The sequence below is a fragment of the Arvicanthis niloticus genome, chromosome 20 (assembly GCF_011762505.2).
Source record: "Arvicanthis niloticus isolate mArvNil1 chromosome 20, mArvNil1.pat.X, whole genome shotgun sequence".
NCBI classification, from domain to species: Eukaryota; Metazoa; Chordata; class Mammalia; order Rodentia; family Muridae; genus Arvicanthis; species Arvicanthis niloticus.
Genome location: NC_047677.1, coordinates 26,001,421 through 26,027,113, shown reverse-complemented (window position 1 = coordinate 26,027,113; position 25,693 = coordinate 26,001,421). Strand labels below are relative to the sequence as shown.

Sequence of the window (25,693 nt, the reverse complement as noted above, 5' to 3'; positions counted from 1 at the left end):
CCATACGGTGGCTCATAACCAACCATCTATAGTGGGATCTGATGCCCTATTCTGGTGTGTCTGAAGACAGCTACAGTGTGCTCACATACAATAAATACATCTCACAAAAAGAAAGGAAGGAAGGAAGGAAGGAAGGAAGGAAGGAAGGAAGGAAGGAAGAAAAGAAAGAAAGAAAGAAAGAAAGAAAGAAAGAAAGAAAGAAAGAAAAGCAAGCTATGTATAGTTCCAGACAAAGCACCAAAATTTCACAAGATGCACCCAGCAACTCTAGGGCCCAGCTTTATAGTGTCAGTTATATTTTCTCCTGTGTTTGGGGTGGGAGAAGAGGAAGTGTATGTGTGTGTTGTGTGTTGTGTGTTGTGTGTGTGTGTATGAGAGAGATAGAGAGAGAGAGAGAGAGAGAGAGAGAGAGAGAGAGAGAGAGAGAGAGAGAGAAGGAGGGAGAAAGAGCAGGAGAAGGAGTGTTGTGCGTTCATATGCATGGAGATAGATATATATATGTTCAGCTGCTGGACAGTAGAGCCTGTTATACCCATTTTACAGATAGAAAAACAACAAGTGAGAGGTCCCGACTTGCAGGAATCAAACCTCTATCTTCCTCTCTGCTTCTCTTCCTATCACAGGGAGTCAGGACCTTGCAGGCCTGCGTACCTGTCACCTCTCTGAGTAGAGCCTCGGTTCCCAGAAGGTCACCTCCTGGGGGAGGCAAAACCCCCTCAACAGGGACCTGTCTTCAGCCCTCTAGCTGGAGCAGGGTCTCCCTCTGGCTCTCCTGGTCATGCCCCTGGCAGCCTCACTTCCCACAGAGCCACACGCTGCGAGCGTGGACTCATCTTTAGAGGCCCAGCTCTGTGCTGGCAGGCTACACTTCCTCCTTGTTCCTCATCTTTGGAAATAAGTTGCAGTATATTGAAAATATAATCACTGAGACTCTGAAACAAGAGCCGTGGGCTCCCGGGAGCCCCCATACCTCCTTGTTAATTCCTTCTCATAACGTTTCCAGGCCTTCTGTCTGCACTTGTATTAAAAGCTCAGAGTTTTATTAAAAGTGGATTTATTTACCCAAAAAGAGATGAAACCCCAAACCTGATTGGGAGCCTGGCAGAGTTTGCTCGGTAGAGGCTTGGCTCCAACTTTGGCTGGGAGAGGAGTTCCCTTATCCTCGTGTCCCACAGAGACAGCTAGCATCAGCATAGTTCCCCGACCCAGCATGGGGATGGGGTCCAAGGGCTCCAAGGACTGAGGGCTCTTAGGCCACAGACTTCTCTGGACAGCCCAGCATAGCTGCCTTAGCCTGTCCCCTTGAGCCGAGCATAACTGACCTTGGATATGGCAAGGCACACATCTGTCTCTTAAGTGTATTGTTTAGTAACTCAACCCTGGAGCTCTAGTAACCTCCGTGCTCAGTCACGTTGGTAAGTGAGTCCCTGCTCCAGCAGCCCAAGGGCAACTCAGGAACCCTCTTGTAGGATACATGTAGGCACCTAGGCAGAATGGAGCTGCCCTCCATGTCTAGAAAGACTGTTCTGGAAGCTGAAACCTTGGATAGTTGTATACCCCCGGGACCACCTGCTGAGAGTCAGACCAGGTTTTCCCTAATGGATAAGCAGCTCCCCCAAGAGAGTGGGGTGATAGGGGAAAGATATCTAGGCCCTTTAAGTTCAGGGTTGTGCTTCCCTGTGACCTCCATGGACCTCAGTCAGGGGCTCTTCATGTTCCGTGGCCAAGCTTGGGAGGGCAAGGTCACTGACTGGTCTCCCATGTGACTACCCTTGGCCCCTGATCAGTCTAGAACACATGGCATCTCCACGGAGGGCTGGCAAGTAGGCATTTCCAAATTCCATGGGAACCAGTGCCTAGAATAGTTCCTGCCACAGAGCAGTGACATTCGGAAATGACATTCACATTATTATAGTAGAACCCTGCAGTGGCCCCAGCACCTGGTGGACCGGAACATCAGACCCTGGGTATTTAAGTGTGTTCCTGGCTTCCTGTTTCCTCGATCCCTGCTCTGGGACCTCCAGGAAGTCTCTCAGCCTTCTGCCTCTGTTTCTTCATCTGTAGGAAGGGGCTAGGTCTTAGGACATTGGGAGGCTGGGGTACTTGAGAACATTGGGCCAGAGTTTCAGCGACCATCTGTGCCAAGGAAGGTGTGCTTTACAGTGTGGTCAGTTGGTTCTCTACATGGCCTATTGATCCAGCTTCTTAACAAGCCCAGAGGATCCAACCAGGATCCCTGGAGGAGAGAACAAAGAAGAGGCTGGGCCTGCTCGCCATATGGCCAGGTCTCTGCATATATCATGAGATATTCCCATGTTCCCTCGGGGAGCTTTGGGGCATTCCATCTTCTGCATTCTAGGCTAAGGGAGGGTGGAAGGGTTTCTGGGAAGAGCAGTGTAGTCTGGGAAAGGAGATCGTGGTAACTGCTGTGTCCCCACAGCCAGACTGGGAGGACTTGGAGGGATGGATGCTCTCGACCCTGAGGCAGAGAACTGTCCTAAAGTATGTGAAAAGCAGACAAGACCACACGAGCCCTTTTTAGGCTTGTGAGAACTAGGAGGATACTTCCACGCCTCCTCTCAAAGATGGAGGCAGGGCCTGTCTGCTGCCCTTCACCCAGGGAAAACTAGGGCAGTGGTCCTCAACCCTCCTAATGGCACAACCTTTTAATACAGTTCCTCGTGTGGTGGTGATGCCCCAGCCATAAAATTATTTTCATGGGTACTTCATAACTGTAATTTTGCTACCATTATGAACTATAGTGTAAATATCTATGTCCTCTGGAGACCCCTGTGAAAGGATCATGGGAGCTCCCAAAAGGGTCCAGACCCACAGGTTGAGAACGACTGTCCTAGAACCTGACCCTCAGGTGTAAGATGAGCAGGGACAGCTGACATACGCAGGGTGTGATGTGGCGAAGCCTGGGGAGCCAGATAGAAGCTGATCCCGGCAAAGGACATCTCAGCAAGCGGTGATCCTGATGGCGGTGTCAACTCTTTGTTTATTCATTCAACAAACCGCCGTCATTTGATGGTTACTTACCAGCATCTCTTACTAGAAGCTTACACAGCCGAGCCCTGGCCTGCTTTGTTTTCTCTCCCTGGGACCCCATCCCTTTTCTTTGCTCTCCTTGGAAAACTCCTACTAAGTCCTCACAACCCATCCTAAGTGGTACCATCTGCATGCTCCTTTCTAGGCTTCTCCAGGTGGGCTGGATGGATACCCATTCTGTCCTGTTCATGTCGCCATCTCATCTGCCCCAGATGTGTACAGCAGCTGTCTGTGTCTGTCCTTGACCCCTTGCTTGGGTCCATATATGACTATCAGTGTCATGGGGGAATGGCGGGTGCCAAGGGCAAGGCCATTGGAGTCAGGGGCAATGCCTCGTGGCACACACTTCCCGGGCAAGCCTTGCAGTTGGGATTTAGGCTCCGAAGGGAAACTGGGGTGCTAGGACACTCACAAAGAAAGATGGCTGCCTGGGATCTAGGTGACTGAACTCAAGTCCCTTCTCTCTCCAAACCAGGGCACAACTGTGCGGGTGATCACTGCTGTGGACCAGGATAAGGGACGCCCCCGGGGGATTGGCTACACCATTGTCTCAGGTAAGCCAAAGGCTGTGTGTTGATGGAAAAGAGCCGCTGCTTGTGGCTCTGGCTTAAAGAGCCGAGGACTACTTGGAATGGCATTTGAGACTTGCCTCCAGGGACTGTCCTTGCTAAGGAAGGGGACAAATGGATATAAAAGGGAGGGGCTGGGTTAAAAGACCATGGTGTCTGGGGGCCTCCGGAACAGGAACGTGTGTCTAAGGTCTGAAGCCGTGAGCCTTCTGGGGCTCTGAGCCTGAAATGCAGCGACCCTTAACTAACTTCCTGCAGGGTTCCAGGGTTTCTGTTGTTATTTGGTGAAAGGGTGGCAATTTTTACATCACTTTGGAACAAATAGTACTGCTGCTGTCTGATTTCGCGTTCTAGTCACACTTCAAGCTGATAGTCAAGTAGCATGGGATATCACCGCGGGATGCACCTTGGCTCCCTCCCTACCAATAGATCCATGGGCCATGCAGAACATGACTGACTGAATTGATGGCAACCAGTGAGGAAATGTCCAGCTCATGCCTCACCCATAGATGGACCCATGGCAGCTCTGAGGGGCTGTCCAGGGGCTAAACTGCCCCTACTTAGAAACACTGGCTCTGCTCTTGTAGCACACACACCTGCTCACAGCATCCCTCGCTCAGCGTTCGATCCCTGAAGGGTCAGCCTGGTGTATCCAGGCAAGCCAGACAGATGAGGAAGAGGAAGTCAGAGAGCATTTCCCAAAAGGGGAGGAAGGCATAGTTGTCAAGGGAGAAGGGAGGGTCTCCCGAACCGGCTGTGTTGGTTAGGTGTCTCACTTGTCACTCGTGTGTTGGGAACAGGAAGAATGCTTGTGTCAAGGTGGTTTATGGATCCTATGACTTACTCATGTGAAGAGCTAATGTGTGGAGAGCACTTTGTAAGCACTCGCTCTTGATAGTACCACCAGCAGCTGACAAGATGGTAGCTGCAGCAGTTGGGAGAGCCCCTCACATCTAGGATCATAGGCAGCCCGGAGTGTTGCAAGCCTCAAGCAACCTACAGTTACTTACAAGACTCCGGTGAGCCCAGAGAGCCCTAGGGCAGAGCAGATATAGCCAGTCTGCACTGAACATCTGTAGGAATTGGTACTTGGACCCCTGAATCCTCAGATGCCTCCGACCATGCCCCTTTTCTGGTGTCCAGACTAACATAGACCTTGATGTACACTCATGGAATGATTGTCATTCTCAGGTCCCGGGGGACCACTGGAGTGGTGACCTGAGCCTCAGGCACCTAGACAATCTGGACTGGTGGCAGGAGCTCTGCCTTTGTGTGGCAAGGCCCGCCTTACCCAATCAGGGGCACAGAGGCCCAAGCTAAGACCAGGCACATGCAGTTAACCTGTCCGGATCTGAGGCCCTGTCCCCTCTGGGCTGTTTATCAGTCAGGAGCGAGGGGATTTATATCTGCCCACGAGAACTCACCTCACTACTAATGATCCTTCTGTTTTGCCAAGAGCAAAGAGGCCTTCAGTGGTAAGTTATGGCTCCATCTCTAGCAATTTGTTCTCAGCCCCGCACAGTCGCACTGAACCTGGTGAATGACAAGGTTCTTTCCCACAGAGGACTTGGCGCGGGTCCCATCTTCCCCTGTGCCTGCCACCTCAGGCACCAGTAGTGTCTGAGTGGACACTCCCTAGCCTCATCCTCCTCTTAACACAAACAGTCCTGCTTCAAGAAATGCTCTGCCTACCCCGTGCAGAGCGCCGTGGGTGTGAGGGCATGCTTTTCTCCCTGACAGGGCTGTTTCAGGATGTTTGGCTTACTGCAGGCTTGATGATGATGCCTACCTATAAGACGAGGTTAAAAGTCCTGGGGCCGTAGGTGTAAGTCAGCTGGCCGTATCCTTGCTTAGCATTCTGGTGCTACATAAAACGGGCCAGGGTGATGCCTACCTGTCAAACCAGTACTTGGCTAGAAAGGTCGAGGTCATCAGTGGGTGAGTTTGACGTTTGCCTGAGCCACGTGAAATCCTGTTGCAAAAATAAAATAACATAATAAAAAATAAATGGAGGGAGGGAGCAAAAATACAAATAAAATAAAATTAAGAAAGGGAGAAGAGAATCCCTATGGTACTGGTGGCTCTGAAACGACCATAAAACACTAAGGATTGACAAGTAATTGTCAGAGAAGGATCCTTGAAGCTGATTCATTTCTTCAAGCTATGGAAAAGCATTGAGCAAGGGCCACCGTCCTTGGCACACCTCCAGACAGGCTGGCCAGGTACAGCAGCCCCCCAAGGCTACTGAGCACCTGTCCCCTGGCCTTTCTCAATTGAGAAGTACAGTCCGTGTGACATACAGGGCTGGGAGTGTGGCTCGGCAAGAGCCCACAGACTTAGCTTGCGTGAGGCTCCAGGTTCTATCGGGGCACAGCCAAGAATCAGTATCAATGAGTCCCATTGGCGGTGCGCTGAAATGGTAGCATTTCCTTTCTTCTGGCTTGCCCACAGTCCAGCATCAAACTCAGTGTTCAGTCTTAGGTTTAAGTTGCAGCTGTGCTCAGATTGCTAGAGAAGACCCTGCTCTGGAGTGAGCCTTCCCTGGACTTAGCTCCAAATGTGGACCGTGTCTGGCAGGGCGCTGCAAGGACCAAGCAAGCCAATTAAACCAGCAGTCGGTTGATCAGTGGAGCCTGGATTCCACAGCAGGTGCTCACAGAGACGGGGAGCACTGTGTCCTCACCCACCACAGATGGCCAAGGGCTGTCTAGGTCGATAATGATGTCCTGGGAGGGTGGTATCCAGGTACCATCTTCATCACAAGAATCCGCAGTTTTGCCAGGAAGGTGGACCTGAGCTGCACAGAGACAGCGAAGATGTCCAAAGATGCACAGGATGCGGGATGCAGTGAGGGAGAGGGAAGAGGCTGAGCTGCATCTGGGGCTATATCAGCATGAACCGGGGCTCCCCAAGGGGACCCCCCTCAACTTCCCTTTGTAAGAAGAAATAAGAGAATTCCGTGAGATACTGCACACCCAACCATTCGGAGTGGGAATCTTGCTAAGGCTTGGCCATCAAAGCTGGCACGCATCATGGATCATGAATGGGGATCATGAGTGGGGATTAGCATGATGGGCAGAGTCAGGGGAGTCTGACACATCTGTCACTTACAGTGACTCTGTGGCTGAGCAAAGAGCACCTGAGGTTGTGAGGAGACAGATGACTGAAGGTAACAGGGCCAACTGTGTGGTGTGTGGATGGACAGTCTGGGTCCTGAGAACATTGGGACTTCAGCAGGAGAAGAATGAAGCTCTGTGTGAGCTTGGGGTCTGCATGTCGAGAAAGTGGGGCTAGTGGTTTGGGGAAGAGCAGGCTGAAGCAAGCAGACTGACAGGAAGGATGCTATAATGTCCCACCTAGAGGTGGTGGCAGCCCGAGCCAGCAGTCACGGTACAAGGACAGAACAGAGAACAGAGAATAAGAGGAGGGCCAAGGAGCTCCCAGGACCCAGTGACTGACAGCCAGAGGCACCAGCCAGGGAGGAGTCTGGGATTGCTCTACAGTCATTCATGTTTTCCTCTCTTTTCAATGATGAGGGTGGGACCAAGGGCCTTCCACATGGTAGGCAAGTGCTCTCCCACTAAAGCCATACTCCGTACTCCTAGCTTCCTAACTTTGGCCAGAAGCAAACCTTTAGAGCCCTGGGCAGAGGAACTTCACAATTCAATGCCAGATACTACTTGTACCCAAGAGACACCTTTCTCCCCTGGCCCGGTGAGAAGTGAGTCACTCCCTCATAGCTGTGAAAATCAAAGAAGAACCTCATGTTGGCTGTGCTGGTGGTAATAAGTCAGATCCCAAAAGGCAAACTCCGCATGATGTGCCTTATGTGTGGAATCCTGATAAAGATGGACTCATAGTCATAGTGACAGAGAGGAGAAGGCTATTCCCTGAGGTGGTGAGGAGGGGGGACTGGAAGATCCTGTTAAGAAGGTCATTCATCAGAATAAGTCCCAGGGACTGCTCACTGCAATCTGATGCTTACATGGTGCATGCTGGCACCTGCCGAGGAATGAGCTGAGGTACCTGCACCACATTCCCTAGCTTAGAGCAAGGTGAGACAGTGTGTGTAGCTGCCACCTGTCTATGGAGCTCACAGACAGTGGGGCTCACATGTGTCTATCAAAGCACCTTGTGGCATACCTTGATCATATGCAACTTTGATTTATCCATCAAACCTCGACAAAGTTGAGCAAAACTGGTTTGACCGTTCTGTAAAGTGACTGCCACTTGGTAGTCATCTACAGCGGGTGATATCTAGTCGACCCTCACCCCATGCCAGTTGTTCCCCTATTCCTCTGCCCAACAAGATGCATCTTACTGTCACAAGCTATATCACTAGAATGGTTTCTGTTGCCCTCACAACCGGAAGCTGGTGAAGGCCTTATTTCAAAAGACTCTAAAGTCCACTGTGCTGGCTAGTTTTGCGCCCACTTGACACAGACTAGTGTCATCTGAGAGGAGGGAGCCTCAGTCGAGGAAATGTACTCTTAAGGTAGGGCTGCAGGTGAGCCTGTAGGCATTTTCTTAATTAGTGATTGATGTGGAAGGGCCCAGCCCATTGTGGGTGGTGTTATCCCTAGGCTGGTGGTCCTAGGTTCTATAAGAAAGCACACTGAGGGGCTGGAGAGATGGCTCAGTGGTTAAGAGCACTGACTGCTCTTCCAGAGAGACTGAGTTCAAATCCCAGGAACCACGTGGTGGCTCACAACTATCTGCAGTGGGATCCAACGCCCTCTTCTGGTGTGTCTGAAGACAGCGACAGTGTACTCATATAAAATAAACAAAATCTTAGAATGAGAGAGAGAGAGAGAAAGAGAGAGAGAGAGAGAGAGAGAGAGAGAGGCTGAGCAAGCCAGTAAGCAGCATCCTTCATGGCCTCTGCATCAGCTCCTGCCTCCAGGTTCCTGCCCTGCTTGAGTTCCTGTCCTGACTTCCTTTGGTGATGAACAGGGGGATGTGGAAGTGTAATAGTGATGTGGAAGCAGATTAACCCTTCCCTCCCCATCTTACATTTGTCATGGTGTGTCATCACAGCAATAATAACCCTAACAAGAACAGTCCACCACCTGGATCCTATCCTGACAACCTCTCCCTGCAAGGGCCAGATTTCTACCCTCCCGTTGATCACTCTCCAGGTAGGGAGTCCTCTGGGGAAGCTTTTAAACTGAAGTCCTTGGACCAGCATCACCAGGGGAGCCTGCTAGACATGAAGCTGCCCAGGTCCCCACACTGTGCCTGCTTCTCCAGGCACTACAGAAGTAAGTCCTAGGTCCCTGGATCTCTGAGAATGAGGCTATGTGGATCCTTTGGTCTCCTTGGGCAAAGCATCCATTGCTGATAAGCACCTGGCTGAAATGGTCCTTCTTGGAGCCTCTTCCTGCAGCAGCAGGTCAGTGACCATTTAGGGTATATAGATTTGGTTAGCAAGCCCACCCTAGAGTTTCCATTGCTTATACTCCAGGCCTCTCCTTGGTCCTCTTTAGGAAGAGGCTGAATCTTTTTTAGCAGTCGATGTCTCTTTCTCCATCTGATGTTTGTGCACACACACACACACCAAGGCTGAGGAGGTAGGACCCCAAGTTGCATGTGCCAAGCCCGGCCTAGCTTGACCATGAGTTTTCCTTCGTAAGAGTTAATGAAGGAGAGACATTTATCCATGTTTAGACAGAGAAAAACAAGAAGTGACAGAGTAAGCATTGAACTGGGCTTCAGAGAACACCCAACTTCTGTGACAACAGAGGTCCCCAGACCTCCAGCATTGATGTCACCCAAGAAATTACTGGAAATGCAAAATCCAGGCCCCCACTAGGGGCAGGCGACACTGATGGTGCTGTACCTCACTCTGCGAGGCTCTGCATGCTTTCTGTACAGATGATGGCCCCCACCAAGGGGGGTGACATTTCCTGTGTGAGAGGGCGACAGTATCTGAACTCTTCTTATGTGTGAATCACATATATGTATGTGTGGTACTGAAGTTGCATATCAGGGAGGTAATTAGGAACCAGGGTCTCCAGGGACTCGTGGGGTGCAGCCAGGTGGGGTGCAGCCAGGTGGGGTGGGGAACGTTGAGAAAAGACATGTTCTTAGGAAGTGCTAGTCTAGAATAAAGGCTAAATAAGAAGTGAGCTGGCTCCAGCCCATCACCCTTCACCTTCGTCAGCCTAGACCACACAGGGGACAGGGCAGGCACAATGGTGGAAGGCAGTTAGGTACCAGGCTCCTTCCTGGATTCGCCATCAGATGAGACCTTTTGAAAAGATATCGTTTAGGAGGGAAAGCTGATCCACGTGTGCAAGTGTGTACCCCTACACACGGGAGAATAGTGATTTTTAGTCAGACTTGTGTGAACACACACACACACATATACAACAGCAACTACATCAGGCCCCTGGCCACGGCCTGCTGGGTCAGCCATCACGGGAGACCATCCAGCAACACATATCAAAGCCCTGGTGATTAATCTGCTGTGGATTCCCCTCCCTCTAGGGAGAGAAAGCTCAAAAGTAGAATTACTTTGGAAATCTGGATGGCTTGTGTTGATAGTGCTGTGGGTACCTGGAAGCCCCAGATTTCAGGCCTAGCATGTAGCTGACCTATGGAGACTTGTCCAAGGGGACATGGAGAACAGATCAGAAAGAGGTAACAGGACTGTTGGCTGAGGGCATGAAGGAAAAGCAATGCCTGGTCATGGCTGGCTGGTGAGGCTAGGGGCTCACAAGATGGTTTGTCATCTGGATCGGAAGAGGAAGACATGAATATGGCCCCTTAATAGGCCACTGTACTAGCTCTTCATAGCCCCTCCAAAGTAAGGTCTCAAAGTGGAAATATGCAAAAGGGTGAGAGCAGGCCCTAATGACAGTCTGAAAATAGAGACTACGAGGAAAGGAGGGGAAACCCTCACACACACACACACACACACACACACACACACACACACACACACACACACACACACTTCTAACCACTGAGCTAGGTTTCTGAGTCCTGGTGTATGCCTAGGCTGAAAGCCTTAAGGTTAGCCGATCTGCTTGTCTCTGTGAGTGCCCATGCTAGACCCACATCAGCACCTGCACCGGAACACCCCATCCCTCACCGAGGCAGACATCACCAGCTGAGCCCAGTGCCACGATAGGCGTCTGGGGCTTTTCTGCCTTGCCCTCTGCCAGCTGCTATCTATTGAGAGGCTCTGTGTCTCTCTCGCCACAGGTGCGGGGAATGTGCCGCTGTGTGCTGTCCAAGGCTCAGCAAATCAGCATTCCCTGGCTCTCTTTCCTAGACAGTATTTAGGGATGAAGCCTCTGGGTTGGCAACGGTAAATTGAATGCTCTAAGCACTCTGAGTGTTATTCACAGTTTTCTGCCTCCCCAATACCAAAATGATGACATTATGTCATGCTGTATTCCAGTCCTTCAGGTGAACCCCAAAAGTCTGCATGCTGCTTCCCCTGAGCCTTGCCCCTCCCTTCTCAGGACCACCTTCCTGCCAGGAGCCCCTGCTGATGATGCTCTGTGCATCACTGCGGTGGCACCACTTTTCTGACACCTGTGTAGGCATGTTCCTCCTTACGTGGGGCCCAGGAGTCCCTGGCCAGGAAACCGCAGCCTGCCATTTGCTTCTTTCCTGTGTATTGCACAAGTCGGGGGGGGGGGGCAGATTTTACAGCAGTTTCATGGCAATGGCAGCCTGAGACTCTTTCTGCATACTGTCTTCCTTATGCCTCTCATCTCGGGCAGGAATAACCCTTACTTGGGGGGCGGGACTTGGGGGGCGGGGCAGTGGCCTCCCAGGTGTCTGCTCTCCTATGGACAGACCTTAGATCTCCCCACTGCTGACTCTTGAGTCTACTTGCCTCAATGGACAGAAATGATGTCATGGATCCTTTAAGTTGACAGCTCGGGTTGGGAGCTACTTCTCTTCCAACCCAGTCCTGACTAAGGTGGTTACAGTAGAGGAACGTGGAAAGCCTCATTCTCTCTACCCACCCCACAGCGCTCTGCCTGGGCTTCTCCATTTGCCCTCATCTTTGAATGAACTTCCAAGACCTCTGGGGTCTTGGGAGGATCATAGAGTAGCTACCATATGTCATTTAGGTTCTCTCTCTCTCTCTCTCTCTCTCTCTCAACTTGGCATACCTCAGAATTGATCTAAGCAGAACCCTTCGCTTTAAAGTTGTCAATATTGGTTCCCACGTGGCTGTTTTATTTCATTCTTGACTTTATTTTTTATTTTTGAGACAAGGTTTTTCTACTCTATGGATCTGGCTGTGTTGGAACTCACTCTGTAGACCAGGCTGGCTTCAAACTCCCAGAGATTCAGCTGCCTCTTCCTCCCGAGTGCTAGGGTTAAAGGCATGGGGCACCACCGCCCAGTTCATTCTTCACGTTAAAGGTATCCTGGACACCCAGGAGCCCACCAGCTCTGTGAGAGCAAGATCGGTACTCACACCTGCCTGTGTGGTCCTCCTTCAGCCGCCACTTTCCCTCCTCCAGATCAGCTGAGGCCACACCTTCCAATCCTCCCCTTTGTTATTCCCTTGCTTTGGGGAAATGTCACATCTGGGTACATCACACCTATTCGGATTTAGCTGTCTTTGAACTTTGTTCTTAGAGTCTTGTGTTTTGTGCGTCTTCCACTCCAGTCAGAGGCCTCGCATTTGCTGGTGTGGCATCAGTTGCTCGCTCCTCTTCCATCCGTGCAGACTTGTGGGTTTTGCTATTTTAATCCACACTGCTTTGACCACCTTGTCCGGCTCTCTCTGCACATGCGGGACACATTGCCTTGCCTATGGCATCGTTTCTTATCCATCCACATGGTTGGCGAGAGCCCTTCTAGAGAAACAGACATTAAGATGCACAGAGCATATGGAGCCTATTTAAACACACAGAGTAGCTCAGCATTTAACCCAAAAGGCTTTTACTTTTGCCTCCAAAACCCCATTCTTTTGCCCTAAACACCAAGCAAATGTTAGCCTGGGGTCTATGGGCTAGAAGTTAGAATTCATTCATTCAGTCAGTCAGTTAACCACTGGCCCCCATGCTCAGCCTGAGACCAACTTGGAATCAAGGGTTGCTGTCACTGTCCTGGTGAGCTCACCATTTAATAAAGAACATAGCAGCAGAGGCAGTGTGGCCCAGTAGGCAAGGCTCTCTGAGTAAAACGGCGTTCTGGGTGGCAGGTAACAGGTGCACAGGCATGCAGGGAGCCTGTGTCCTGACCATTTGCCTCCCCACTTCTCAGCTATAGGTACTAATCGGGGTCCTGCTGCCCCCACCTCAGAAAACGGTCTTCGATCTGCTATCCCTAGGGGCCTTTGGACTTGGGATGAGCCTCGCTAGACAGCCTGGCTCTCGGCTCCTTCTCATCAGATGCCTTAGATGGCTGCTCAGCCTTCAAGGCAGCCCCCAGCTGGGGCTAATCTGAAATAAAAGTTTTTATTTATCTAGCTTGATACCTGGTGCAAGGTTAAAGCATACAAGAGAGAAAGCAATAAAAGAGAAAGATTAAGTGTAAGGCTCCCGCTTAGGCCTGCCCTTTTGCAATATGGTTACAAAGATATTAAGCCCCAAGTCACCCACAGCACCCCCCCCCCCCATCGCTGTTCTTGAGTTTCAGGCTCAGCTTGGCTGAAGCGGAGGGGGACGTGGATGAGGCTGCAGGAGAGGAATCCCTGGGGTGCCCTGCCATGAGGGTAGGCTACCAGATGGAGTTCCAGTCTTCAGCCAGTCAGCTGCCTCCTAGCCAGCACATCTGTGATTCATGGCTTCCCTGGGGAAACGAAGGAGTTGACACCTGCACCTATGTGGCTGCCAACATGTTTGTGTCATCAGTATTGATCAGGAGCCTACTGTGGGGCCAAACCCCTGGGGAGAGGAAGTTTAGCCTTACCTGCAGCTACCCTAGGCTCCGGTACCCCATGCCCTTGATGGGGTACGCCTGCTCTCTGTGCTTCCAGCTCAGCAGCGGTGGGAAGAGACTGACAGCCCAGATGAGAATATTTTCAGGGCTAAAGGAGGTGATGCAGTAATAGTTCCCCAAAACATGCACAGTGTGTGCCTGACGCATAGTAGGCATTCATGAAATGTTATCTGGCATCGGCATCAGCGAGTGGCAGTCTAGCTGGCGAACACCTACGAGAAACAGTTCCCTCAGGCTGGAGGGAAGGGGCTGGAGATGTGGCTCGGACAGAGTCCTTGCCTAGCATTCATGAAGCCCTGAGATCCTTCCTCAGCACCAGATGAGCCAGGCACAGTGGGACACACTGGTAATCCCAGCAACTGTGTGCTGCCTGGGAGGTGGAGGCAGGAGGATCAGAGGTTCATCGTCAATCCCAACTATATGGTGAGCTCCAGGCCAGCCTGGGACACATGAGACTCCCGAAGCAGCACTGGCTGGGAGTAATGGTGCATGCCTTTAATCCAAGCACTCAGGAGGCTGAAGTACGTAGATTCTTATGAGTTCAAGGCCAGCCTGGTCTACATAGTGAGACCCTACATCTTAGGGTTTTATTTCTGTGAACAGACACCATGACCATGATAACTCTTATAAAGGCAAACATTTAATTGGGGCTGGCTTACAGGTTCAGAGGTTTAGTCCATTGTTATCAAAGTGGGAACATGGCAGCATCCAGGCAGGCATGGTGCTGGAGGAGATGAGAGTTCTACATCTTCATCTGAAGGCTGCAGGAAGAGAGGGTGACATTGGGCCTGACTTGAGCATTTGAAACCTCAAAGCCCACCCCCAGTGACACTTCCTTCTACAAGGCCATTCCTCCTAATAGTGACACTCCCTCTGAGCCAATGGGACCATTTACATTCAAACCACCATGCCTTGTCTCAAAAAAAAAAAAAAATCTCTGGCTCTCTATAAATCTTCACATAAAGTTTTAGAAGTACTTGTGGGTAGGTATGTATATTCTACATACCTGTAGAATATCACCCCCTGCTTGAGGAGTGTTGGGGTTCCGGAGTCACCCCACAAATCACACAAACACCAATCTCAGTTAAGCAGGGATGGTTTATTGAATGCACACCCCAAGACTGATCGGCCAGGGCAACAGCTCAAAGCTGTACACTGGACATTTCTCAGGGTTATAAAGGCTGAAACTGCAAAAGCCACAATGAAACATGAGCTCGTGCTGGAAGTGCTTGGCCTTTACGATTTATTTATTTATCTTATGTACGTGAGTACACTGTCACTGTCTTCAGACACACCGGAAGAAGGCATCGGATCCCATTACAGGTGGTTGTGAGCCACCATGTGGTTGCTGGGAATTGAACTCGGGCCCTCTGGAAGAGCAGTCACTGCTCCTAACCACTGAGCCATCTCTCCAGCCCATGCTTGACTTTTAACTTAATGGGTCCTATGTGAAGCTTATAGTTGTAGAATTTCTTAAGATTAACAAACCTCGTAACATACAGAACCTAACAGGGTATGTGGTCAGCATGACCCTGCTCTGCGTCAAGTTTTTTTTTTTTCCTGTGGCAGTGACTGGCAGGCATGTTACAGCAACAATATGAAATAGCTGGTGGGCATGGAACAAAGTGGCCACAGCTATGCTGGGGGGACAGACCTCAACAAGGAGTGTGACTCATTAAACCTGCTGTCAGAAGCTACTGGAATGGTCTCGTATTTCTGGTCTCCTCATAACTCCGAAGCCACAGTGAATCATAAGCAGAAATAGGGGTGACGTCTTCCCACACTCTGCACTTGAAGCTTAGTCCCACATAGTCACAGCTTAGAGCCCTGGGAGCTATGACCCCATGTAAGCAGCATCTATACCCCCAACCCAAAGCCTTCCCCTCTGTAGAGCCAGACAAGGCCACCAACGCTGTTGTTCCTACCCTGTCTTTCCTTCCAAGCCTGCACTTTGGAGCCATTAGAAAAGAAAGAGAAACCAAGGGAAGGAGAAGACATCTCTTCTTCACCCCAGTGTCACCTGCCACCAGACACCACCAGGGCAGACTCGGGGAGGACCCACCACACAGGCAACTCGCCCTGCACAGAAGCCTATAGCATGGCTTCTGTGAGGAGTATTTCTGGATCTGAGGAAAGGCAGTCCCTCCGGGGCATTCCGATGGATAGAGGCACTGATGGAGGAAGGTGCTACCAGTCAGAGGGTGGAGTACAGACACATTTCAGGGGAGGCACTTTCCTCCCCCTTAGCCCCCTCTTGCAGGCTAGGACTCGCCTTAGGAAACCTTTGAGTAAGCTAAGTAAGGGCAGTGACATGGGAGCTAACCTGGGTGCTGAAGTTCACCTGCCTCGCCCTTGAGTCCTCCCAGATCCCATGGGGCTAGGTAATGCATTAGGATTATTGTTCCCATTTTTCAGATGGAGACACTGAGTCCAGATTGCAACAGGGCAAGGAGTAGAACTGGCTTTGAAAGCAGCAGGTTGGCGCTGGGCACTGTCCCCAGCTCCCTAGCCTGCACAGCTTTTCTCCAAACATGGCTACCCTCCCTGTGGCCCCCAACACCCTTCCCTTGTGGGAGTCTGGGCTCCACCCCCAGGCCTCCTGACTGGCTTTATTGCACTTCTCTATCTCCCTCATTGTGAAGTGCTCTGCCTAAGGCAATTAACTCGCTGCTCCACATTCAAATATTTGACCAATATCTGGAGACAGAGATTCCCAAGCAGATACCTCCAGACATTGATTGACACGAGCAAACACCGCACAGAATGAATTTCTCCTCGAGCATCTGCAGTGTGCTGGCTGTGCACCACCCTAGGGCCCTTGAAGGGGCTGCGTTTGTCGAGGGAAACGGACAGGTGGGACCCAGTGACTCTGTAGTTCAGCATCCTGGTCCTGCCACCCTTCCTACTAGAAGGGCATAAAAATGTCACACTGTGGAGCTCCAGGCTGGTGACACATTCATGCACTCCAGAGCCCAGAAGCCTGAGCTAGAAGTGCCCTTTGTAATGATACCGCTGGTGGTCAAGTGTTGTTTTAAAAGGCCTGGTGACTTGTCCCCTGGTGATGGTCTGATTCTTAAATGTCAGCAAGGGCCATTTAGTTGAGACTCACAGGAATATCTGGCAGTGAGGGTTTGAGTCTTAGATTTGCTGTCTTTGAAGACTTCTGGGAACAGAGTTGCCTGGGTGTGTCTCACTGATGCATAGAGACCTCAGAGAGCTACCAGATACTAGATCTACACTGTGGCCCCGGGAAGTCCTCCCTGGGACCAGCGGAAGCTGAGGTTGGAGGTTGTTCTAGCAAGGACTCTGGTGGCACCAGTGCTGAGCCCCCAACCGTGACATATGTACTCCCAAGAGCTGACAGCCAGAGGCAGAACTCACAGACACATGGGGGTGAAATGACTCTGACACATGGTTAGGTGTTTATCCTCTTCTTGATTTCCTTCACTTTCTATTCCTGTCAGTTCTGCTCAGGAGAAGGTCTGCTTGGGTGCTCAAGTCTGTAACACCCCTTAGCCTTGGTTCAGATCGCTCTAGAGCTAGGTGAGCAGAGCCAGCTGGGCCTCAGGAGATAACACATGCTCCTAACCACAAAGGCAAACCATGGGCCCCATGTCTTCCAGTCACAGGATGGAAGGACTCTGGCAGGACAGACCAGTTGGCTCTTTGGGACACTTCCTTACTTTGTCCCCTTTAAAGTGCTTCTTGAAAGGGAAGCATTGAGTGATGAAGGTTGTGCACACACAGGACTGAAGCTCAAAAGAGTGGGGCTTTGGAAACCAGCGTGTAAGCAGAACCTTGGTCTCCAAGCCCTTCATAGTCTGGACACTAGGAAAGATTCATGGGGACCCTTGAGGGCCACATCTCTATGTATAAAGTGCTTAGGACCGTGCCTGTCACAGAGCAAGTGCTCTGGGATGCCAGCTTTACACAGACAGGGTCATGGTCTGAGAGCCGCTATGGGAACATGGAGTACTGCTTATGTGGAGAGGCTGTCCCAGGAAGAAGGGACCAAGATAAATGAAGGATGCCTTAGTCAGAGACAGACCACCTGGGCTAATGAGGGGAGCAGAAGATGAGGTGAAGCCCCTGGTAGACAAGAAGCTGGGCTTGTCCCTTCTTCAGATGGGACCAGAAGAAACTAGGGATGCTGAGAGAGCTGGTGGGGCACTCGCAGAGAGGCATCAGGGCCTCAGTGGCACCCACAGCATCTTGTCTTCATGGTTGTAACTCCTGGGGTCAGAAATGGGGGCACCAAGTGTTTCTTCTTTCTCTCTTTGTGTGCTGGCCTGGAGCTCACTATGTAGACCAGGCTACCCAGGAACTCAGAGATCTGCTTGCCTCTGCTTACTGATAGCTGAGATTAAAGGTGTTTTATATTTTATACTTTGAGCTCTTTCACTGACCCTGGAACTCACTAACTGAACTGAACTAGCTAGCCAGTAAGCTGGAGGAACCTGTCTCTGTCCCTCCGGTACTTAGGTTACAGTCCAGCACCATCACACTAGGCTGCTGTGTGGGTCTCGGGCCCTTGCTTGAGCAGCATGTCTTTAACCAACAGAGCTGTCTCTGCGGCCCTTCTAGTTTTCTTTTCTTTTTTCTTTTTCTTTTTTTTTTTTTTTTTTTTTTTTTGTTTTTGTTTTTGTTTTTTGAGATAGTATTTCTCTGTGTAGCCCTGGCTGTCCTGGAACTCACTCTGTAGACCAGGCTGGCCTCGAACTCAGAAATCCGCCTGCCTCTGCCTCCCAAGTGCTGGGATTAAAGGCGTGTGCCCTAGTTTTCTTAAAAAAAAAAAAAAGAAAGAAAGAAAAAAAAAAGAATAAAGAAGCAGTTGACATAGAAAGAAGTGGACTTGTTGTAGCATCTCCAGACATAATATAAGACTTAGATCTTAGGTTCACCGCCTTCCTCCCACCTATGCTCTCACCTGACCTCTCCCTTCCCTAGACAGTCTCCCCCTCCTCCCTCCTCTTAGACACTTCCTCTTGCTTTGTGGTCCCCTCTCCACTTTCATATCTATATACATATAAATGTTTTAAAGTCCTCTCTAGGCATTTGTCTTTCTGGATCTGGCTTACTTCACTTAACACCGTAATCTCCAACTCCACCCATTTTCCTGCAAATGATAATTCCTTCTTTTCAGCTAATAAAGCTCCATCATGCACATGCACCACCTTTCCTTCGTCCATCCATCTGTCCATCCATCCACCTGTCGACAGGGATGTAGGCTGGATCCATTTCTTACCTGTTGTGAATACTGCATCAATAAACACAGATGCGCGAGCATGTCGGTGGATGTCATGTCAGTGGGATGGCAACTTAGCCTCCGTCAGACACACACCCGGGAGCGACAGACAGGGCCATGTGGAAGTTCTGCTTTCAAGGTTTTGAGGATCTTCCATACTGACTTCCATAACAGCTGTACGAGTTTACACTCCTCCCGGCAGGGGCTAACGGTTCCTCTTTACCCAGCTTTTCCATCATGCCATATTATTAGTTGGCTTTAATAATGGTCATCCTGACTGGGGTGAGATGGACTCAGTGTAGCTTTGATTGGCATTTCCTGGTGGCTAAGGATATTGATCATTTTTCCATGTATCTATCCCCCCCTGAGCTTTGTCCTTTGAGTACCGTCTTTCATGTCATCCGTCCGTGGCTCCATTTGCGTGACTCAGGTTTGAGGCTGCTGAGGGTTTTTTGAGTTCTTTCTACAGTCTGGATATTAATGCCTGGTGGAGTGTACTACTGACCATTCTTGCCTTCTCTCTATGTCTGCATCCACTTGCTGTTGCTTCCTTAAACATCGTCTTTCAGCTCTGGAGAAGGGAGGTCTTACTGGTTGAAACCCAGGTACTGTCAAGCAGTTCCCTCTGGGTGCCAGGGACACCCCCTGTTCCCGTCTCTCCCAGCCTGTGATGCTGCCCTTGCTGGCCGTGGCTATGCCATCTCACTTCTCCTGCTCACTCACAGCCATCTCTCCTGAGGCCATCATGCCCTCTGCTCCCTCCCACAGGGACCCTTGTGATCATATCTAGAACCTACCAAGAAACCACAATAATCTCCCACCCTGAGGTCCTCCTCTGGCAGTGCCCTGTGACACTCAGCAGCTACAAGGACAGGATGCCTTGCATCCTACCTCCCTCTTCATAGTCATTTCTACTGGCTCCCTCATTGTTATCTTGTCCACTGTGACTCCAGGGTGCCATCTGTACCGTGGGTATCAGCCATCTTGAGAGAAGAAAGATGGGCTAGTTGAGTATCACAAATAGTGTCCATGAGGTATCAGCATGACATGATGTCACTGTCGGTCGCTGGCCTAGAAGAGGGCAGTCGGGCTCCAAAACACATTATTGTTGGTGACATTTTCTCCAGACAGAGTTTCCCTATGGAGCCCAAGCTAGCTTTGCACTTAAAGCTGTCCTCCTGCCTCAGCCTCCAAAGTACTAGGATTATAGGCATGTGCTATCCAGCTCAGTCAACGTACGGCATCTTTAAAGACAGATGGCTGGGCCCATGAAAAAGAGAAGAGCTAAGCTGACTCAGGTACAAGCAGGGGCACCTGATAAATGGCATTGGCGGTATTGCAAATCAACAGGCAAAGGGTAACTTGTTTAGTGACTGGCATTGGGGAAACTGGTTTTCTAACTGGAAAAATAAAATAAAGCCAGATCCTCAGCATGCACCATGTACCAGGGTGGACTCTGGATGGATTAAAGACCTCAGTGTGAAAGGAAAAATACAAAACTCATAAAAGGAAGTCAGGGAGTATATCTTCCTGACCTTGTAGTAGGGAAGGACTTGTTGGCACCCAAACAGCACAGCCCCCTGCCCCGGAAGAAAAATGCATGAACTTATGAGATGGTCAACTCCATAGGAATGGATGAGCAAAGTTAACAGCAGGAGGCATATGGGGAGATGATTTAAATTAAAACCAACAAGGAACTCGTGGATGGAACACACAATGAGTCCCTGTAAGCCAGTGGTTCTCAACCTTCCTAATGCTGGGACCTTTTATACAGTTCTTCCTGTTGTGGTGATCCCCAACCATAAAATTGTCTTCATTACTATTTCATAACTGTAACTTTGCTACTTTTACGGATCATAATGTAAACATCTGTGTTTTCCCAATGGTCTTAGGCCACCCCTGTAAGAAGGGCAATCAACCCTAAAGGGGTTGCAAGCCATAGGTTGAGAACCACTACTGTAAACCACCAAAGCTAAGTTGGGGAGTCCCTTAGGAAAACAAGCAAATGATATTCCTGCAGTGGAGAATTCCCAGGATTTGTGGGCAGGGCAGCTCTAGAGAATCTGAAATTATTGGAAATTAGTAATATGCAAATGGAAGCCCTAATGGCCGACCTCAGTTCCACTGTGACTGGGGGTATAGGGGGATGTCAAATCTTCCACCTGTGGGTCTTGTACAGTCTATAGTCCAAAAGAACACTTCAAACATGAGAGTCTGTTTGCAGTTGATCTGTAGGGTCATAAAGATCCTGGAAGGCCTCAGTTAAGGAAAATGGTTCCTCTGATCTCCCAAATTCCATCCCTGTCCTCAGTGGACCTGCAGTAGAAGACATTGCTACTTATTATATTTCAAATGCGTTAGAGGTTTTTTGCAGAAACTGCTTCCCTTTCTTGTTAAAGAGGGACTAACGTAATGTTCTTGATGGCCTGCAAAGGCTACGGGATTTCCTGTGGCATTTTACAGAGATGGTTTTCCAAGCCCTGCGCTAAAGGATATTCCAAATTAGTGAGGAGCCGCATCCTATAAGGTGCAAGCACATAAAATCACTGCTTTTGTAGGTCAGAAGTGGTTGGATGTCTGCTCTTCCTCGCGGTTTAACTTAATGGGTGTACCTACAGCAAAATAGATAAATATTTAAAACCAAGTGTTGAGTCATAAAAGAAATGGGAAGGAATGAGATATTTCATTTCTCTAAAACAGAAAAAAATAAAAAACAGAGGGAAATCAGAAGTGATGGCATTTAGAGAGAGTGCAAGCTCGCTCGGAGCTGCATGTAGCAAGCTTCTGGAGCCAGCGTTTGTTATGGAGAAGGGAACAGGGGCCAGGGCAGACTTTCCCCAACATCTGACCTTGCACCTGCCCAGCTCCAGGCAGCTCATGGGAGTGCACTTATTCCTCAGCAGCTGGCGGAGGGAGGTGCCATCACTGAATCCACTTTACAGATGAGATAACCAAGCTCAGTGTGTCTAAGTAACTTGCCCGAGGCCATCCTGCTTGTAGATGTTAGAGCTGGGATTTAGATGCAGGCTAGTGAGGATCTGGGGAGGTGGCTCAGCAGTTAAAGCTCTTACTACACAAGCATTAGGGCCAGAGTTTAGACCCTCTCTCCCCAACTTGTACAAATTCGAGGTGGGCATGGTAGACCATCTGTAATTCTAGTCTTGGAAGGTAAAGGCAGGGCATCCCAGAACAAGCCGGGTAGAAAGACTAGAAAGCTCTGGGATGATCGAGAGACCCTGATTCAGAGAATAAGGTGAAGGAGGTAGAAAGGATGGATTCTAGCATTGACCTTGGGCCTTCACATGCACATGTGCACATACACACACACAAGCAACTGTGCATGTGTGCACTTGCACACATGAGCAAGTGTGCACATGAAGTGCACGTGCACACACACATGCGCAACTGTGCGTGCATACACATGCACACACACAAGCAACTGTGCATGTGTGCACTTGCACACATGAGCAAATATGCACATGTGCATATGCATGCATACACAGAGAGAGAGAGAGAGAGAGAGAGAGAGAGAGAGAGAAAGAGAGAGAATAAACATTTGTACAATAGAGGGTAAAGGTTTAAAGATGAAAAGAGACCCACTACCTGACAAAGAAAGCCCAATCTTGCTGTATCCTGTACACTGACTGTCTCCTTGCAAGTGGGAAGTTGCTTGCGTTTCTCATCCTCCATCTACAGAATCCAGAGCCCTGGCCTCACCCTCTGACTGTTCCATGGGCATGTGGTCCACAGAATCCTGATCTATGCACATTGTCCCTGCCTTGACCCCACCTGAGCCATGGGAGTACTACTTCCAGTCAGACAGACTGACACTCCCTGAGCAGCAATTCTGGCATTGGGACACTGAGGTATAGCCACCAAGGAAGGACTTGAAATCAAACAGGTCCAGCTTCAAACCATGGCTTTGAGGTCATCTTTCTGTGAGCCCTCACCAAATGGCTTCTGTACACAGGAGCTGAAAAGCCCAGCTCAAACAGTCATTACAAAGCCTCGTGCCTGGATGTGCTCTGTGAATTACCACTCACAGGCTCCCCACGTACACCTAGAGAAGAGGCGACATTTTTATTGCATGTCTTCAATGCTGGGCACTTGGAAGGACAGGGAGGAGCCTGTGCCATCCTTGGCACTCTGCCTGGCCCGTGTTCTCTACCTGACTATGTCCTTCCCTCCTCCAGGACTTCTCTTTGCATTCCTCTCTGCCAGGAAGTCTTCCCTGAGCACCCAAGTCCCTTATTCCCCATTCTTTCTTCACCAGTGTGGCAGCCATCTCTCAGTCATCTGTCACCACCCACCCATCCTGAGCCCCGGGCGGTGCCCTGTCCTGTCATGGCCACCTAATGTCTGCATCATCTTTCTTCCAGTCATGTGACCATGGAACCCCTGGGATCCTACAATCCACCGGCTCTTGGGACATGAACTGCTGAGATCCCAAACATACTAGCTCTGCATCCAGAAAGGAGGGGCCTTTCCCCAAATTGCCCATTTGAGCCAACAGTGTGAAGGGCCTGTCTCTCTGCTTTGCTCATGGGGCATGGGGGCCTCCAGCAACCTGGTGGTCCAGGCAGGAGTTGGCACCAAGTCACCTACTCCCATATCCAGGTGCCTTTAACCATAGCCCTGCCCCAGCTACCTCTAATCCGTGATAACCATGGCATCCTCCTTTAAGCAGGGAAACCAGAGACCACACAGCCAACTGTCCTCCGAGGCAGGGAGACTCAGGACTGCCAGTTAGACACCACTGACTGGTTGGAGCTGGCTCTGAGTGGCTGAAATGAATGCTAACTTTCCAGGGCACTGAGGAAGGTGCCTTGCCCTGGCTAGACTCACATACAGTGTACACTGTGTGGGATGAGAAGACCCTACTTCTCTCAGCCTTAGTTAGGTCAGGAGGTCTCACAGAGAATGTCAGAAAAAGACTCTCCATGATGTTTAATTGTGTGTATCTGTGTGTGCTCAGCATATCAGTGGATGACTTTGTGTGGCTTGTTCTCTCCTTCCACCTTTGTGGGGCCCCTGGAGACTGAACTTAGGTCATTGGGCTTATGTGGCAAGCACCTTTACCTTCTGAGCCATCTCACAGGCCCTCCATCTTTTTTTTTTTTTTTTTTTTTTTTTTTACAATGAGAACCGGAATGTCCCATTGCACAGATGAGGAGACTGAGGTCAGGAAGGTTCTGTGATGTTTAGGCTTGAGACTATGCAGGCCTTGCCTGCTTTAGTTCCATCTTACAGATACAACCCAGATAGCAAAACCACAAAACAAAACAAAAAACCTCCGTGTCAGCTGTGTGATACAGTGTGGACACTGAGCTGGCTTCCAGTCTCAGTTCTGCTCACTGGCAGTGGAAGAGTTCCCAGGGGAGGAGATGAAGCTGGGTTGTCCTAGGTTAGCACACTAAGCTAACAGGAGGCCTAGCTGGGTAGGCTAAGAAGGGCCATGTGAATGAAGTTGACAGGCAAAGCTGGGAAGGATGGAAGACCATATAGAGAAGGCCAGGTTTGCACTGCCACCTGGCCCTGTCTCTGGAGCCGCCCAGAACTTCTTCGCTCCTGGGTTGGGACCATTCGGTCGCTGAGGTCAGATCTTTGTTTGAAGGACAGATAATTAATCCCACAAAGTAATCCCAGCCCCCTGGCAGATTTATGGAGATCGCCTCTGTCCCGGGAACATGGCCAGTCATCTTTCATCTCCAAGCAAAGCCAGTCACTCGCTAGAGCTCAGGCCCTGGACAAGGGAGTGCATTTAGGGGAGTCCCCCCCTTCCGCCGGGAAGATTGATCACAGGCTGGGTGGTGGAGGGAGAAGCGGCCTCTGAGCTGCTCCTTCCTGCTCCTGGCTCTTTGCCAGGGGCAAGGAGGCACCCAACCATCCTCATACCCAGCCCTCCCAAGTCACAGGCAGAAAAGGCAGAGATGGGGAAGGGCTCTGCTTTTTGGTGGAGTCTCTGAGCTCCACCAAGGTAGGGAGGAGGAGGACATTGCCAGGGCTGATGGTAACTGGCTCTCCAAGCCCTAGGAAGAGGGGACACAGCTCTCAGGACTGAATGGTTGCCTCTGGTTTGTGGTTTCTGCTACTAGCTTGTTGGGTGAATTGGAACACTATGATTATCCTCTGTAACACATAGACTTTTATGCGCATGCGTGTGTGCATGAGTGCGTGTGTGTGTGTGTGTGTGTGTGTGTGTGTGTGTGTGTGTGTGTACACATGTGTGTATTACTAGGGGTTGAGCCCAGGGCAAAACCTAAACAAATGGGTTTATTCACTACTGGGTTATTTCCCAGCCCTTGGGTATTTAGAGACAAGGTCTCACTATATAGATTAGAGCTGGTGGTCCCTCCCTCTGCTGCAGACTCCCTGGTACTGGGATTACAGGTAAATGTGATCCATCCTTCCCAGCTTTTGCCCTACCTATGTCTCCTTGGATCATGTGATGCGTTGTGGGTTTCCATCTAGCACCTCCGTGTCCCAGCTGGAGACACAACCATGAATAAGCAGGGGAAGCTGACACCCTTAAGAGTCTAGAGAGGATGACCGACAAACCGGCAAGTAGATGAACAGTGCCACCATTTGAGACTGTGTCAGTGACACCGACCCACATGAAGATAACACAAGGACATGGTGGAGAGTGACTGATCTGGAGCCCTTAGCTGGGGCACTTGGGGTCCTCTGTGATAAGGTGGCTGACAGCAGGAGGCAGTGCAGGGTGAGGGGGCGCCGACAACACGTGCAAAGGCCCTGGGGCAGAGACAAACTAGATACTTAGGAAACAAATTAGAAGAGTTCCAATGAGGCAGGGGCTGGCAGGCAAGGAAGACTTGGGATTTTGCTTCATTTGCATGGGGAAGATATTACAGTGGGGGGATCTTAAATGACCCCCAAATACTGCTCAGTC

At 50.2% G+C, this 25,693-nt stretch overlaps 1 protein-coding gene across 1 annotated transcript in view; it reads left to right on the top strand.

The window, feature by feature from the left end:
- Cdh23 (cadherin related 23) overlaps positions 1–25,693 on the top strand; it is a 382,247-nt gene that overhangs the window by 157,940 nt on the left and 198,614 nt on the right. The window contains exon 9 of the mRNA XM_034524155.2: positions 3,527–3,605. Coding sequence (XP_034380046.1) covers positions 3,527–3,605 — 79 coding nt within the window. The remainder of the gene's footprint in view (positions 1–3,526; positions 3,606–25,693) is intronic.